The 17191-nt window shown below is 38.1% G+C and overlaps 1 protein-coding gene and 1 long non-coding RNA gene across 8 annotated transcripts in view; one reads left to right on the plus strand and one right to left on the minus strand.

Annotated features, from left to right (window-relative positions):
* The window catches only part of LOC117348490, an 85023-nt gene extending 84123 nt beyond the window's left edge, over positions 1–900 (minus strand). The window contains exon 1 of the long non-coding RNA XR_004537000.1: positions 418–900. This is a non-coding gene — a long non-coding RNA (uncharacterized LOC117348490). The remainder of the gene's footprint in view (positions 1–417) is intronic.
* The window catches only part of NR2F2 (nuclear receptor subfamily 2 group F member 2), a 30983-nt gene that overhangs the window by 2760 nt on the left and 11032 nt on the right, over positions 1–17191 (plus strand). The window contains exons 1-5 of one of the 7 annotated variants that reach the window (XM_033920696.1): positions 1248–2239; positions 3584–4129; positions 6728–6915; positions 8687–8731; positions 14452–14696. In XM_033920696.1, coding sequence (XP_033776587.1) covers positions 1801–2239; positions 3584–4129; positions 6728–6915; positions 8687–8692 — 1179 coding nt within the window. In that variant the 5' untranslated portion in view covers positions 1248–1800 and the 3' untranslated portion in view covers positions 8693–8731; positions 14452–14696. The other 6 variants (XM_033920694.1, XM_033920693.1, XM_033920695.1 and 3 more) reach the window with 6 other exon arrangements.

Here is a 17191-nt window from a genome sequence, read left to right on the forward strand (position 1 = left end):
TAGAATGTCAGCAATGTACTACTGAAAAGCTCTGCGTCTATTTTCAAGAAAACATATAAGTGTTATTTAACTGTAGGACCATTATTTATCATTTATGGTTTTCAGAAGCTTGACTAAATTCTCGATGTGCCCAGCTTATTAAATGATCTACTAATAGTGATGGCTACAATCATATAGCGATGGCATATCTAACTCCTGTACGTTTGTGTGACAATGGATTATATTATACCTTATCTTACTTTAAAAAAAGGACTAAAAACACACGGACTGCATCTTCAACCTCCAGTTCTAAAGAATACAAGTCACCAAAGGGCTTCTGGCAAGAGTATGTGCAGTGTAGAATGACAGTGAGATACTGGTACCTTATGACAGCTGTCAGGTTTGCTCATCTCAGCAAGTAAAATGGAATCAGCATACCTGAGAAACTTTAACCCCAGAAGGATAACACTGTGTCTGGAGTAGGACAGCCAGCTCTACTGCTCTTAGATGTGGGAGTCACATATTGTATATGTAATAATATGCACAAGAGCACTTTGTCCGGGACTGGAGTCTTTTCCACCCCTTCCTTCTCCTTCAATCTCTTCTCCTTTTAGAAACGTATCTTGCAAGAAAGTCTAACTTTCCTAACGCCATCTGAAAGGCATCTCAAATCACTAAAGTAGTTCCCTCATTCAAACGTGTCCATGATCGTTGCGCACCTCTGAGCCTCAGCACTCAAAAGACGGCAGATTTTGCGCGCTCTCTAGAGCCAGATTTCGCCGGCAGCGCACATTCTGTGCGCGCTTTTGCGGCGTGCTGTAAATCCCAAAAGCGGAGAAGTGGCAGCAAATAATAATACCAAAAAGTAAGAAAAACTCAGCGCCCCCCTCCCCTCCCCCCTACTACCGATCACAGCCGCCGCGATTCCTCTCGCTTTAGGACCAGGCAGCTGCCTTCGGCAGCCATACCACTAGCTCAGGGCTCGCTGGCCAATAAGGTTGAAGGGGAGGGCTCGGAGCTTTGACCAGTCAAACACGGTCTGCTTCCTTATAAGGCGAAGCGTCGCCATGGTAACGTGTGCTAAGTTGCAGCAGTCGTGTCAAAGTTCACTATATAGAGAGCTCAGTGAGCTGATCGGAGAGAAACCACTCTGCTAGCCCGCTCCTACAAATCGCATTCACTTCCTAACCCCCCTTTTTAGCATATTTGATCACTTTGATTCTCTGTTCTTTTTTTTTTTTTTTTTTTTTTTTTGTGTGTGCATTTTTTTTTTAACGTCGCAAGAAGGATATTGCATAGGTTGTGATCTCTTTTATCATTATCACTGCTGCCGGAGAGTTGACTCTTTTTCTATGTGGCTCAGGCAGGGCTAGATCTTCGCGAGAGAGACAGAGAGGAAAAAAAAAAGGGGGGCAAAGAAGAGGCAAAAGAATTTCTCAGCTGATGGTTGCCCCGGACTCCATCAAAACTACAGGAGATCGTCTTCTTTCTGCAGCCGAGGGGGGGGAAGTGCATCCCCCCCTCCCCTGTGTGTAATCTTTAACCTTTTTATTCATTCTCTTTTGATGGCTTTCCTGAATGGCTGCCTGTAAGCTGCCCTGGACCTGGCCCCCAGACACTCGCCTCTGATGCACATCAGGTCTAAAAAAGCCTTCCACTTATTTCTCGACTTGTTGCCAGAGACAATCGGCTCTGCCTCTTCTTTGCCTCTTCTTTTCTCTTTACTGTTTTGTGTGTTGTTCTCACTACAAAACTGATCTGAAACAAGACACACACAAAAAAAAGGGGGAGCAGGAAGTTTGGAAACGGTGTCCCATAGATATGGCAATGGTAGTTGGTGCGTGGCGAGACCCCCAGGACGATGTTCCAGGAGCTCAGGGAACGCAGCCATCTCAAGTCCCTCCGGGGCAGGGACCGCCGAGCGGGGCCCCTCACGCGCCGCAGACCCCGGGGGCAGGGGGCCCCCCCACCACGCCGGCTCAAACCAACCCGTCCAGCCAGTCGGGCCAGCAGAGCCAAGGGGACAAGCAGCAGCAGCAGCAGCACATTGAATGCGTGGTTTGTGGGGACAAGTCCAGTGGCAAGCACTATGGCCAGTTCACCTGCGAGGGCTGCAAGAGCTTCTTCAAAAGGAGCGTGAGGAGGAACCTGAGTTACACTTGTCGTGCCAACAGGAACTGTCCTATAGACCAGCACCACCGCAATCAGTGTCAATACTGCCGCCTCAAAAAATGCCTCAAAGTTGGCATGAGACGGGAAGGTATTGGAATTTCATTTGTTTTCCAAATTTCAGACCCTTGCTTGTTCTGTTTCTGTAGCATCCCAGAGAGAGAGAGAGAGAAGAAACTTTAGCAATATTCAGTGGAGAGGCGAGGAAGTCCGCATGCATGTCCTGAATTTAATTTGTGATTTTTTTTTCCCCCTCTATTCTTCATTCATACACAATCATTCCTGGTTAACGGGGGGGAGGGGGGTAGCTTGCTCACTTCTTGTCCTTGGCACCCAGCACCCCCTCCCCCAGTTGCCTGAGAATGCCATTTTGCATAAAAACTACATTTCTGAGGTTCCAAACTGGACCGGTTCTGTTTAGGTTTTCACTGCACAGAAGCTAGAAAAGCTTCGTTTTCTACACGTGATTCATACGCCTGGCTAGGCAAAAGTAAACGCATCCCCCCCCCATCCCACATGGGATTTTTATTTTTATTTTTTTTTACTGTTATTATTAGTATTCTCTTTTTTTAAAAAACTTTATTTTAGGCATGAATGGCTGAGGCTTCTTTAACTCCCTGCAAGTTGAGTCTTTGTGCTATAAAATTAGAAGAGGAAATGTGAGCTGTGGTTTTCCAGTGGGGACCAGCCGGGCGGGCACTTTGCCTGGGCTCAGCTATGTAGGTTAAGGGTTAGGAAACAGCCCTGTCTCTCATTGTGCTCCGGCGAGACTTAACTAACCTTCCAGTGCGCTGCTAAAAGCCAAATATCAGCGGCCTGCTTTTGCTCAGCTCCCTTGCTCTCTCCTCCCTTCCTCGTTCTTCTCTTTCAGCCTCCTGTGCATTCATTTTCTCGGTGTAAATCTGCTCCCAAAACTCTAGGCCCCGATGCGACGAGCTACTGCTAATAATCGGCTGTATTATGATGATTTTTTTTTTCTTTCTCTTCCCCCCTCACTGCTTATTTTTGCACGTAATTATTCAGGAGTCGATGAAAGCAGTCTGAGAGTAGTCAAACGCATTTTTGAAGGATGGGTTTGGGGAAATCAATAAATAATATCAGATGTTTAAATATGTAATGGGAAAAATAAGCAAACCTTATGTACAGCATGTCTGAGGGGCTGGATTGTTAAATCTCTGTATGGGTTTGAAGAAAGGCAGATTTTATTGTACTTAATGCACACCTGCATTATATAAGTACTTATCTAACCAGGTTTCAGGTACGGTTTATTTTTATTTTTTATTTTAGCAGCAGAGAGCAATATTTTCAAAATTTGCTTTGCATATGGGGGTAGGGTCGAGGAGGAAGAGAAACAATCCTTTGTGCATGGAAATGAATGCTAAAATTGACGTGCAATCTGTATTTCTTCAAACAATTCAGATATTAATTGCTGTAGTCTCTTTATTTACTGCAGCCGTCCAGAGGGGCAGAATGCCACCTACACAGCCAACTCATGGTCAGTTCGCCTTGACAAATGGAGACCCTCTGAACTGCCATTCCTACCTATCCGGATATATCTCCCTTCTCCTCCGAGCAGAACCCTACCCAACGTCCCGATTTGGCAGTCAATGCATGCAACCCAACAACATAATGGGCATCGAGAACATTTGTGAACTGGCGGCCCGGATGCTTTTCAGCGCAGTAGAATGGGCCAGGAATATTCCCTTCTTCCCTGACCTCCAGATTACAGACCAGGTGGCACTCCTCAGGCTGACCTGGAGCGAGTTATTTGTGCTCAACGCTGCCCAGTGTTCAATGCCTCTTCATGTAGCCCCCCTCCTGGCAGCTGCCGGCCTCCACGCATCGCCCATGTCTGCGGACAGAGTGGTTGCCTTTATGGACCACATACGAATCTTCCAAGAACAGGTCGAGAAACTGAAGGCATTGCACGTCGACTCGGCAGAATATAGCTGCTTAAAGGCCATAGTTCTCTTCACTTCAGGTAAGATATGCTTTTATAGTCTTATTTTTATATTAATAGTTAAGTTAGCAAAACACACACAAAAAAATATATTTTAAGTGCTCCAAATGTCTTGGGGTACTTGGACTAGTTCCATGTATATGCATTTGTGAAAGTAGGTTCCACATTGTACCCCCCACCCCACTAAATATATATATTAAATAATTGAACAGATTGGAATATTCCTAAGCTTGGGAGTCAGAATGAGAAGCATCGATTTTAAGGCAGAAACCAAATAAATACCAGGGGGTGCTGAAAAGTTCTCAGCCCAACCAACTCCCTAAAATTCTGACCCTTATTTTGCCACCGGAGCTGAAAAGAGCATCATCTTATTTCCTTAAGTGCCAATTTGCAGAAACAAAATTCTATGTTTTTTTTTTTTTGACATTGTTTCAGATCATCGATTGAACCATATCCACAATCATTCTCGGCTTGGTTAGGCTGAGAACTTTTCAGCACCCCCCCCCGTCCCCTAATAATATGATTTAAGGAAAGATGAACAATTAAATTTTAGTAAATAAATAAACATACAATGTTTGAGGCAGTGTTTAAAGTTTGAGCAAAATGCACTTTACATATATTCAAAGTAGCTTTTTGATTTCCCCAATAGAGCTGGTGTAAACCTGTAGTTCTAGGATGCGTTTACACAGCCATGATTGAAAACAAACCTATTTCAAAAGCTAAACTTGAAATAAGGTATCAATTAAGTCTCTTTTTTCAAGTAATAGACCAGAGTGGTGCTGCTTTCCTAGTAATCTCACGTTTATATAGAAGCTTAAATCTTTATGGTCATACATAAATATTCCCCTCTACTCCTGACAACACAAACACACTTTCCAAAGACAATGTATTCAATGCAATAGAAGAACTTCTTTCAAAAGAAAAAAAAAAAGAAAATATGAATCTGTTTATATCTTCTGGAATCTAGTGTATGAGTCATTACACAATGCTTGAAAGTATAGTGAAATTAATTAGGGTATTGTGCTTTAGCCTGTATGAGTAATATGTCTGACATAATTAACTCTTCAGGCTAAACTATTTCAAAACAAATTATATATATTCTAATTGATACTTTATATTAGGACAGGCTGCTTGTGACAAACCATGGGGCAAACTTAGCATAGGCTAGAAGTTCTGCCAAAGTTTTAAAATGCGTACTATAATAAATATTTAACAGAAGTCTAAAAACTTTAAAATAACTATCTGTATGATATTTTAAACTGATATATTTTAAACCAAAAATAGAAAAATGCAGTTTATTTGCAAGAGACTCTTGTCTCTTCCCTGTTGTGTATAAGGGGGTCAGGAGAACTCAGCCATTCTCTGGACTCTTTCCAAGGCTTGGGTCATGACCCAAACTTCCTTTTGTATATTATTGCCACACACACATCTTTCTCTCTTTCTCACTCACTCTCTCTCACTCACACACACTCATCCATCCCCCCCAAAAATCCTATTCTTTCTTTTACTTCTCCAAATGCATAATTCAGTTAGACCTAGGCCGCTCCATATATCAGCATTTTTGTATGTTTTCCTGTTATCGTTTAAATAACTCATTGCTTTTTTTCCTTGACCTAATTATGCAGCTGGAATTCCCCCTTTATGTTCTATCTATGTTCCAGGTAGTTCATGCTCAGGATTTAGTTGTGAAATCAGCTGGGTCTTCTAGGCAAAAAAAAAAATATCATGTGATACTACTCAAAGGAGTTCATTTATTAGTAGTTAGAAACCTTGAGGCCTGCAGGCTTGAGTACACAGATTGCTTTTTGCTAAGAATATGTGATCTGATGTTGAAGGCATAATTACTGAACACTATGGTGTACTGTTATTTATGGCAAAATTCCTAAACTTCCACCTTAGAAAATATGCATTTCTTGTTTCTGAGTCTTTTTTATAACATTATAATAATAAGCACATCTTAGTCCTTCTAGGTCAGCCCTAGTAAGTCACGGGGAGGTCAGGTCACAACCTGATCTCTAGCAAACGCATCTCTGATTTAAACCAACTTATTATACTTCTCTCCTTTTTTTGGGGGGTGGGGGCTATCAAGGAGAAAAAACCCCTCAGAGACCCTATCAGGGGTTTTATTCTTGTAGGGGCTTGGCTTAAAAAAAAAAAAAAAAATCAGTTCAAATGAAGAGAGAGATCACAGTTTGCATGGCTGACTCTGAATAAGCCGGACTGACAAGATCAGTTTTAAAGGGCCACTTAAGTCAGTTTCAAACACTAAAGGAAAAAAAACTCTTTGCTTGGAGCAGAACTGTTGCTGAATCCAGGATGCCATTATTGTTATCTGGTACTAATCTTTGCTAACCAGAGGAGACATTTTAGATTAATATTAACAGTTTGGGGGATTTTGTTTTTCTTCATGACTCAAAAATAGCACTTTCAAGTGTCTTCATGTTTCACAGGGTGCCAAAAGCTATGAGATCTTGCAGTTTATAGCACTGTTGTATTTTAAACAAATTAACAGCATCCACAACCTAAGATTTGGGTAGTATGGCTTTCAAGGCTTCTATCAGTGTGTGGCCTCGTTTTGTCAAATTAAACTCTTTTAATTTTTTTGAAACTTTCTTTCAGATGCGTGTGGCCTCTCTGATGTAGCCCATGTGGAAAGTTTGCAGGAAAAATCTCAGTGTGCTTTGGAAGAATATGTTAGAAGCCAGTATCCCAATCAACCAACGCGATTTGGAAAGCTATTACTTCGCCTTCCCTCCCTTCGTACTGTGTCCTCCTCTGTCATAGAGCAATTGTTTTTCGTCCGTTTGGTAGGTAAAACCCCCATAGAAACCCTAATCAGGGATATGTTATTATCTGGCAGTAGTTTTAACTGGCCTTATATGTCCATTCAATAAACACTCACTTAAACAAGGAAGACTCAAAGAAAACAGAGCAAGGAAGGCAAAGGATTCTGGGGTCTGGTTGCTTAAAATTCCTTCTGCTAAGAAAGGATTAAAAAAAAAAAGTTGTTACAAGTTTACTTAAAGAAGAGAGAGGGAAGCATTTAATGGACTGTGAATTATTTAAAAAAAAAAAAAAAAGACTGTCAAATAACTTTTACAGAAAGAATTTAAAAAAAAAAACAAACCTCCTATGTCATTCAGAACAACTTGCTACTTTTCAGTTTGGTTTAAGAAAAGACAACAAAAGAAGTTAATCCTTTTTTTGTAAACTTTTTTAAAAATCGCTAAAAGTGCATTTAAGGAAATTTGGAGAAAAATAGCAAGAATGCAGAAAGTAAGTCTTTTTTTTCCAAATATTAATTGTCCTATGTCTATATATCTAGCTGTGTTTTATTTTCCTTTTTGCTTTTACGGTTTGTTTTGTTTTTTTTATTTTCTTTCTTTTTCTTCTTTTTTTTTAATTAAAAAAAGACTTTACAAAACTCTTGTTTTATTCCCCACATTTTGCTGGTTCCAAATCAGTTTATTTTGTGGCTCTGTAATAATTGTTGATATAATCTTGACTTTTTAAAGTTATGTATCCTTTAAAAAATATATGTTCTCCAAGAATTAAAACTGAATCCGCAACAATATCATAGGAGAGAAATGGAACTCTAAATATACTATTAAAAAAAAAAATGGAATCGCACTTATAAGTGGTGACCCCCAAATTTAGTTGAAGCTGTGAGAGCTATAATTCTTTCCCCGAGTGAACCACATAGGTCAGTTAACTGCCCCCAAAGTAGTTTTTTTATATTTAAAACAAAATGTGGAATTTAATGGAGATAGAGTGATGTGTCAAGGACACAGCATGATTTTAATTAGGAAAATGAACTTTTATAATTTGCCTTGAATTCCACATTCTTCTTGAATTGTTATGAAGCTCCTAAACATGTTTGTATATTTGCAACTCTTTGTATTATAATAATTGTTAATATTTTCCCTTTTTTAAAAAAGAAATACCATTGAAAATCAGCATGACAAATAACACTGTTGGCACTTATAGATAATGTGATTGAATCAGTATCTTAGAGTTTACAGTTTTGTGTTAAAACTGAAGGGTTTTTTTTTTTAAGTGCAACATTTCTGTATACTGTAAAGTTATAATAACTGAACTGTTTGGTCCAGTCTGTGTGTGTTATACTCCAAGGAAAATTGAAAGTATTCAGAAATTAAAATATTATTTGATATCTGAAACTTGTTTGGCTGTCACAAATGTCTTTTACCCAAGCTGAAATCATAGTTTTTGCCTTTTGTTTGTAGGATGCATGAGGTTTTTAGGTTGGTCGACTTGCCACAGTTTGTCCATGCCAGTAGTGGTGTATTTATGTCTTTAATTTGGAGAAAGGGGGAGGGGAACCCAAATTCACCATTTATCTAAGGTTTAGGAAGAGCTATACTGGATGGTAAACCACTCCTCCACACTATCCCCCCCCCCTTTTAATTAAAAATGGATTTTCCAGGGAAGAAGGTCCTTATATTTGTCACACTTAAGTGCCTGCATAGGGAAGGTATTATTACGACAGTATTAGCAATCTTGGGATCAGTATCTTATTTTTATGATTAGTAATAACAAAATATATTTTATATGTTGCAGACATAACATGCACAGATTATTAGAGCAAGCAGTACTGTAATAAAGGTCAGTTGCTTTCCATAAATTTCTCTAAGAATGTGTGATTTCCAAAGTAATCAAAGACTATCCATTTCACATTATTGTAGAGAGGAGGTCAAACGGAGTGACTTAACTGAAGGACCTGTTTTTTTTAAATGTATATATGCATATTGATGGAGAATGATTTTTTTTCCCTTAAACTTTTTCTCTTAAAGAATGACCCCAAGGTCATCATCATCTCTCTCTCTCTCTCTCTGTACACACACAGACACACACACATGGGAACAGAGAGAGAAGGGGGACAAAATGCATATAATATGTATATATTGTCTTTACCCTTAAACATAACAAGACAGCTTAACTGGGTTAGCTGTTTTGACTGTTTTCATGGGTGGGGGGAGGTTAGCAGCTATTTTTCTAGTACTTTTGTCCTCTTTTTTTTTTTTTTTTGGGGGGGGGGGGAGGTCTCCAGCAGATGCCTCGTGTATGGAAGCTTGTAATTTTCTTCTTGTCTGAGGCTCTTTCCTCTACCACAAGCTACACCATCTTGTGGTTTCGCCAAAAGAAAGATCATTTTGTGAAGTCAATTCAACCCTGATCTTCAGTCTCAGTAAACACATCTGGACCAGAAAACGATGTATGATTGTTATTTTAAAAAAAAAAATAGTTTTTCATCTGACCGCAAAGCTTCTTTATATAAATATATAAATAAGTTAAAAAAAATGAGTAAATGAAGAAATATATAAATATATATATACTATTATTGCAGGGTATTGCTGACCTCGAGCTAGGGTTTTTGTTTTTGTTTTTTTTCTACTGCAATTGATATGTGATATGTGTAATATAACTAAAAACACAGGATCTCTGCTTGTCTGTTTTGTGTTAGCTTATTGTAAATAGCCATTTGTTGTAAATTGTTATCGGTATTAAATAATAATTTATTATTTTCAAATCAAAAGACATTTGATGTTTTATTACGGTTCCAACTACATAACACTACCGAAGCTACTGCAGGAAGCATTGCTTTCCACCCAGACCAGTGTGCTAGTTCTATGATTAAACTAAGACTACATATGCATTAGAGCACCCAGAGGAGGATTTGTTTAGAAACCTGAGTTAGATTTAAATTTATTACATTTAAAGAAAGTTTTTCTTTTCATGCTGGGTTGGAACAAAAGATCCACAGAGCGATTGAAATGAACAAAAGAAAAGGGCCGAGACTGAAGAGCTTGTTCTGTCTGACATTGACGAGTTCTTTAAAAAGCCAGCTAAAACATGGCGACTCTTTCCCTTTAAGTGCCTATTTTTTTTCCTTGCGGTATTTCTTTCTTTCTTTCTTTTTTTTAAATCTGATCTTAGTTCGCTTTCTTTCCCGTGCTTGGAAAGTGAGAACGCAGTCGAATGCATCCAACAACAGTGAGGAAAGGAAAGGAAAAAAAAACAAAACAACCACAACCCCGCAAGTCGATCGCAGATTCGAACCAGTTTCAAACAGTCTCCGAGGCTTGCTTTAGATGCTTAAGAATTAGGGTTCCTCTGCATGATTGGGAGAGTTTTATCTCTGAAGTCAAAAAAAAAAACAAAAAAAAAACAACCCCTAACCGCAGGACTCGTTTATGTGACATTTATTTACGATCTTGTAAAGAATAATCTGTGTACTTTATTTAAAACGCTGTTTATAGGATTGCTGTATGTTCTGGGCATCTAATTCTGCATTAAGAGAAATAAAGCGAGAGCTTCTTGTTGCTATTAGATTACACGAGTTATGTTTGTGTTAAGTGGCATTTTGGGGGGTGTTTGCCGTGGCAGATCAAGCGTGTGAAAGTATGCCTTTAAGCTTGCTTTTGACTTGGTGTCCTATTAGCTGAGCCAATATGGCGTCCTCTGAAGCAATGCTAGGCTGCTCCACACAGCAAAGGCAGGGCTTAATAACACACACGCACGCACGCACTCACGCACAGAGACACACAGACATATACAGAGAGACACACAAAAGCTAAGGACCAGTCCATCTGTAACTAGAAAACCGTCTCCTAGCTCTTAGCTTCATCATTCCGTACAGAAAAGTAGAATTCATAGAATGCATACCAGTTATTTTTCGCAAAAGCAGTCCTCTTGGACTGAATATTTCCCGAGGACAGAAAAAAAATACATATATAGTCCATTCTTAGCAGTAACCTGACGGTGTTTTGTGTTTTAGGTAGGTTGATAGCAAGTAGCATTTTGTATACATGGCTCTTTAGCAAGGAAACCAATAGCTTATCAAAATTATGTCGCTAATATTTGATTTATGTAACATGAATATGCATGTATATCCTGCGTCTGTATACAATTTTATGTGCATTTGTCTAGATAGACAAGCAGTATTTAATATAGTCTCTATGACACTGTCTCTTTAGCATATATTCCTCATTTACTTAAGAAAACAACTATGATATTTTACAGATGATATAAACTTAATAAAACATAGAGCATAAGCTAAGAGTAAGCAAAAGAGAGTAACGCCAAGTGTGTGTGTGTGTGTGTTGTTGCTTTTTTAATTTTTTTTTTACATTCAGACTAATTTTGCAGGACTACACCTCTGTGTTGGCCTGAGCTTTGCTTTGCGGAAATTCAAGGCCTGGACAGGATTTATTGAATTTGGGTTTAAAAAAATGGCTAGAGATGATTTTCCCCCATTTTCTCAAATTTCAAAGGCTTCCTGCGGTGCTGCTGTCTAATTAATGGTGAAATTCAACGATATCTAATTATGCAGCAATTTTAAAGCAGTTAGTCCAGGGCGTTGGTTTGTAATAAGACCCTAGTATATCGGTGTTTGGTTTACAAGTTGGCTTAAGGCAAAATATTATTTTCTTTAGCAAGAAAAGTAATTCAATTTGTAAAAAAAAAATCAATCAATAAATATATAGTTAAATGATTTCTAAGTGAAACTTTCATTTAAGAGAGCGTAATTGAGACAGATCTTCATCAAGAACTATTTTGAGATGAAAAGTTGATATGTCCCCTTTCCACATTTGTGTATAATAGGTAATAAACACCTTTGTGCTTCCGGCTTCAAGTTAGGCTTTCACAGCGAGAAAAAAAAAAGGCTGTTATAAATCTTATCTTTCCTCTGATAATATAGTTGTAATAGCTCACATCATATCCACATTGAACTGTAAAAGTGTCCAATTGAATATGGTTATTGTGTCGTGAAAAATGTATGGATTTCTATTGCATAAATGAGAATTAGGCGAGTCATTTCGAAGATAAGACTCTAAAAATGAAGTAGCCTGAACGATTCCGGTATCTCTCAAGATAACCTGAAGGCTGATATTTCGAAGGTCAGAAAAATAAATATGTTAAAATTTAAACGAAAAGAAGTTCACAGAGAGGAACAAGCCTGTAATTAGTTAAGTCAACACATCTGCTTTCCTAGTTTCTGGCTTAGTTAATTATGAAAACAAAGCGCAGTTTTGGGTTACTTAACTGAGGAATACTGTTATTTCAGGAGAACCTTTCCCACTCTTTTCATTTGCAGAGATGTTAATTTTATTGGGATTACTGATGGGAAATGAGATGGTATATAGCCTTCCTAATATAAGATTTTAACGGTGCCCCCTTTGGAACAATATTTTTTCATTTAACCTCCTCGGAGAGGGGGAAAAATTGCAGATCAATTTTTCTCAACCTTGTATAGGGCTGATTTTACTTGACAGAGTGTGCGTTAAGGCTGAACTATATAATTTACACTTCTGTTCCTTTATTAGACTTGGACAATGAACTAATGAGTTTTTCTCTAGCACAATGTCACTTATATTTATTTTCTTCTTGAAATTTCCAGATAGCAAAGTAGTTTATTAAAACAGTCTAAAAGTTATTTTCGCAGCATAACTGATTTTTTTTTTTTTTTGTATTTTCTAGAACAATCCAACTTTACCCAATGTTTTCATTGTAGGCTCTCCTGCATTAACGCTAGATACATAATATGTAGGGGTTGACTTTTGATGGCAAGGGTTGAACTGATGAGAAACCAGCTTGTGTGCCTTGGGTCAAAATGCTCATTATATATTAGCTTGTATAAGAATACGAAAATGCAAGAAGTAAAGTGGAGTGTATGTCAGAAATTGGATGTTTTCCCAAATGAGTCGGAAAACCTAGAATAAAATATGAACTTCCTACTTGGAATGAGTAAGTTAAAAAGGACACATTGTTTTAGATTGATTTAAGACTGGTGGAAAAACAGACCAAAAGAATCTACCTATTAGAATTCTCCCCAACCAAAGGACATACAAAAATGTATCATGAAAAATAAATTTATAAATATGAAATTATATTTATAAAATCCAGTGTCAGCCCAATTGCGCTTAGGTGAAATATTATTGTTAAGCTCACACCTTTTTTTTTTCTTTTTGAAAGCGGGACTATTTTTCTTAGGCCTGGGCTAACGTATTTTACTTAAGTTTTTGACTTCGGAAACATTTTGCTTCAAAACAAGGACAGATTTTTGAAAACTGCAGTGAAATAAAGTGTTTCTACTAAAGAGGTTAAGACGTCTTGGAAGGAAACAGACATTGCATGAAAACAATATTCAGAAATCAAACTAAGTAGTGATGGACTGATGTTTAGTTTCAAAGCCTAGAAGCACACTACATAAATATCCTACAAAAACATCCTATAAACTTTTCCCCAATAATCTTTCTTCCCTTTTGACTCCCTTTCTTCCTATTTTTGTCCCTTCCTTGCTTTCTCCTTTCCTTCCAGTAAATTGATGCTTACGTGTGTCTTTATGTTCTGTCTATAACTAGGATGTAATCAGGCACCGCATGTCTCCCTCTAGAAGCATTTAATAAATGTCTATTAAAGCAGTACAAATGTAAGATAAATTTAGTGGCACTGCTGCCTTTCTGTACCCAAACGGTAATGATGGATTTATCAACAGGGATTCGCCTTCAGCGCAGTGAGGGAGATTTACTCAACAAATACAAAGGAAAAGCACCCACCCAAATACAATTATTTGCCCTGAAACAGATTTTTTTTTTCCTCGTTTCCTGTGTTATGACTCAACATTCAGCACTTTCATCATTTATTTTCCCCTTTTTACACTTTTGCTAAGATTGAGACAACGCATGCATTATTTTATATTTCTCATTTTTCTATAATGTTTCTCTAATGCAATTGTAGACATTTCACAGATATGATAAAACGTTGCCATCATATTATAATGCAATCTCATCCATTTTTTTCACCGGATTTCGGAGGTTGGGAGAGTACTATGTGGTCTATCAGAGTCGGCGGGCTTCCACATTCAGAATGATTGATCGATTTTATCCCTAGTTTTTCTCCCCCCACCCCTTTTAATGTTATTCACTACAAAGACTGAATATACCTGTTGTGTCCCTTAAAAATCATCGAAAATCAAGCCTATCCTTAAATGTTGTGGTGAAAATATATTTATTTGCATTCCCAGGCTTCCCTGACACTAGAGCTGACCATAGCATTTAAAAAGGATGAGATGATAAAGTGAGAATACAATCAGTAATCAAGTTTCAAGTTTATTTAAATTTGATAAATCGCTTATTACATACTAAGCGAGTAACAATTAAATATTAAATAGTAATGCATCCTCTAGCCTGCAAATTGTGCATGTTAACGTGGAATATTTTTGCATACTTCTATGTGCTTAGATGTCACATTTATCATGTGGTATATTCAGTTTCCTTCCCTCCTTCACCTCCATGTTTAAAGACTTTCTCCTTATTAACCAGGGATACGTTAGTGATGTGGACTTCTTTCAACTTTGAATCGTTGGAGGATCCAGTTTATTTGAAACCCTGCACTGCATTGGACTTTAGTTTTGGTTTTGGGGTTTTTTACCTGAAAAAAAAAAAAGGATTGATCTTCACCCCATCAGTGTTGACTAATAATAAGAAATATTTGGTGATTAAGATATTTTGCACTGCATTGTAAAAACTGCATCTCTTTCTTTCCCTGCCCTGTTGTATTCTTCTCTTTCCAGATTTCATTGAGATGTCTCTGAACATTGCTTGTCAGTTATCTTTGTTCCTTTTAAATAAAAGGCTTTTAAATGGACTTATTGCTCCCAGCGTGCGTTCCTCTCTCTAAATGTTAGAAAATTGTGCCATCTACCAGCTATTCTAAGTACTGTCACACTCGAAGACCTCGAAGGACCTCCAGCTCCAGCTTCAATACAACTGTGTCAAAGGGTGAGCTGCTGGGGAGAAGTAAAAGGTTTGATAGGATTCTGCAGATTTCCAACTTGAATCGTTTTCCGCTAGAATATATTCAAAGTAGTATAAATGTTGGTCTAGGCCTCCTCACTTGAAGCCGTTTCTTCAAAAACTGCTGCTGAGTAAACCTGCCCCCCCTCCCCCCGCCTCAGTTATTATATAGGGTGGATATCTGAAGCTTTAATGCAAATTGAATGCAAGTAATATAATTTTGTTTGTGTGTAGGAATATACATAATAAAATCTAAAGCACAATTGCAGTTGTCTAGCTAAGAGTTTCAAAATACATAACTTGAAAGTTAAATTTCAATGCATAAAGAATTACTGGTTTGTTTATCCTAATTTTTAAGAGTGCTTAGCATATAGCAGGTATTATTTTTCATAGGCCTATAAAGAAATGGACGAGCCAGTAATATGCAGTTCCATGCATTATGCATATTAGTGGGGCAAGGAAGTAGTAGTAGAAGACCCAAAAGGAAGCAATATCAATTATATCAATCTGTTCCTTCAGATCTGTGTAAACTTGTTGATCAAACCAAACCTTAAATTTACATCGCTCTCTCTCTCTCTCCTGTAACTTTTTGGAAATATAGACCTTCAAATCATTACATTTTAAAACTTTTTGGTGTGCTTTTTATTCAGACTATTTTCACGTTCTCATCTCACGTTCTTTGATTTTCTCTGTCTCGTCTTCCTAAGAGGAAAGGGGGGAGGGGCCATATTATGATGTCAACTATTCCCAAATCTTCACATTGCCCATCACCTCTTGCCTCCGGTAATCTCAGTACCAGAGGTTACCTCCATGGCTTAAGTGGGATCACCTGTAAACCCAATGTTTGGAAAACTCGACCCTTTGCAGGTTTGAAAAGTAACTGCATCTAAGACCTGAAAATGTTTCTTTAACTCAACCCAACCACACATGAAGCGCCACAGAGGTTCAATTTCGTGGAAGATTCAGTTTTGACCAGGCAAGAAACACCTCTCAACACCAGTGCGATGCCAATCTTTCATCTACAATGCTAGGTCAGTTTTAAAGTCTACCAGGGGCCGCTGAAATGTTCTCAGCCCAACCAAGAAGAGAATGATGTGGAGCCATGAAACTTTCAAGTTATTCCACACTTTTCATTTCAGTGAGGCAATTGCTTCTAGCAAATGGGCACAAGTATAGGGAAACCAAGCCATTGTGACATCACCGATGAGGTTGGCTCTTAGGCATTGGTGGAATGAGGCATTATGACATCACAATACAAGCAGCTGCTGAAAAGTTCTCAGCCCAACCAAGCATTGTGGAATAACTTGTAAGTTTCATGGCTCCACATCATTCTCTTCTTGCTTGGGCTGAGAACCTTTCAGTGGCCACTCCTATTGTGATGTCATAATGCCTCATTCCAGCAATGCCTAAGAGCCAACCTCATCTGTGATGTCACAAAGGCTTGGTTTCCCGATTCTCCCATTTATTAGGTGCATTTGCCTCACTGAAATGAAAAGTGTCAAGAAAAGTGTGGAATAACTTGTAAGTTTCATGGCTCCACATCATTCTCTTGGTTGGGCTGAGAACTTTTCAGCAGCCCCCGGTATTTATTTTTCACTGTTGGATACTAGCGTCACTGACCAGACAATACAATTGCTGTTTTTTTTTTATTTGTTTTCAAATCTGTTTCTGAAAATCTTTTTTTTTTATTATTATTTTTAATATGACAGTACATCTACTTTGAAATCTTTGCGTTTTCCATGCTGCAGGTTATGTTTTGTTTCAAATTTTTCTGGTAGTTTTAAAAAAGATGTTGCATAAAAATTTTTTTTTTTGTAATGCAATTCTATTAAAACAGAAAAATAACCATGGCTAAAATTTCTATTGTAACGTCGAGTTTATTCACCAGCTGAACATATTCGGTCTCTGCACATGGCAGTGTAACATCCACCATCCCACTTGTAGAACTGCTGCTGGGAGGGAGTTCCAGTTTTCCCCTTTGCACGTTTTCAACGAAAGCTGCTATCCTGTTACTCTGGTTTCCAGTTAAAAACCAGCACAGAAACCTCGCAGGTTAACACAAATTTGGTGATCGATTTAGAGTCCACCCAGTTTGTACACTCAAGCCAGAGGCCAGGAAGTGAGCTGCAGCCATTATTCGGAGCTACATTTATGAGATCAGTCCAGAAACCAGCAGATAAGCAAAGATGAGAAAGGCAGATGCAGAATGCGTCTTTTCTTCCGAGAACAATATTCATCTCTTTTTGTGTGTTCTATCAGAAGTGGT

This window comes from Geotrypetes seraphini, chromosome 14 (assembly GCF_902459505.1).
Source record: "Geotrypetes seraphini chromosome 14, aGeoSer1.1, whole genome shotgun sequence".
Classification (NCBI taxonomy): domain Eukaryota; kingdom Metazoa; phylum Chordata; class Amphibia; order Gymnophiona; family Dermophiidae; genus Geotrypetes; species Geotrypetes seraphini.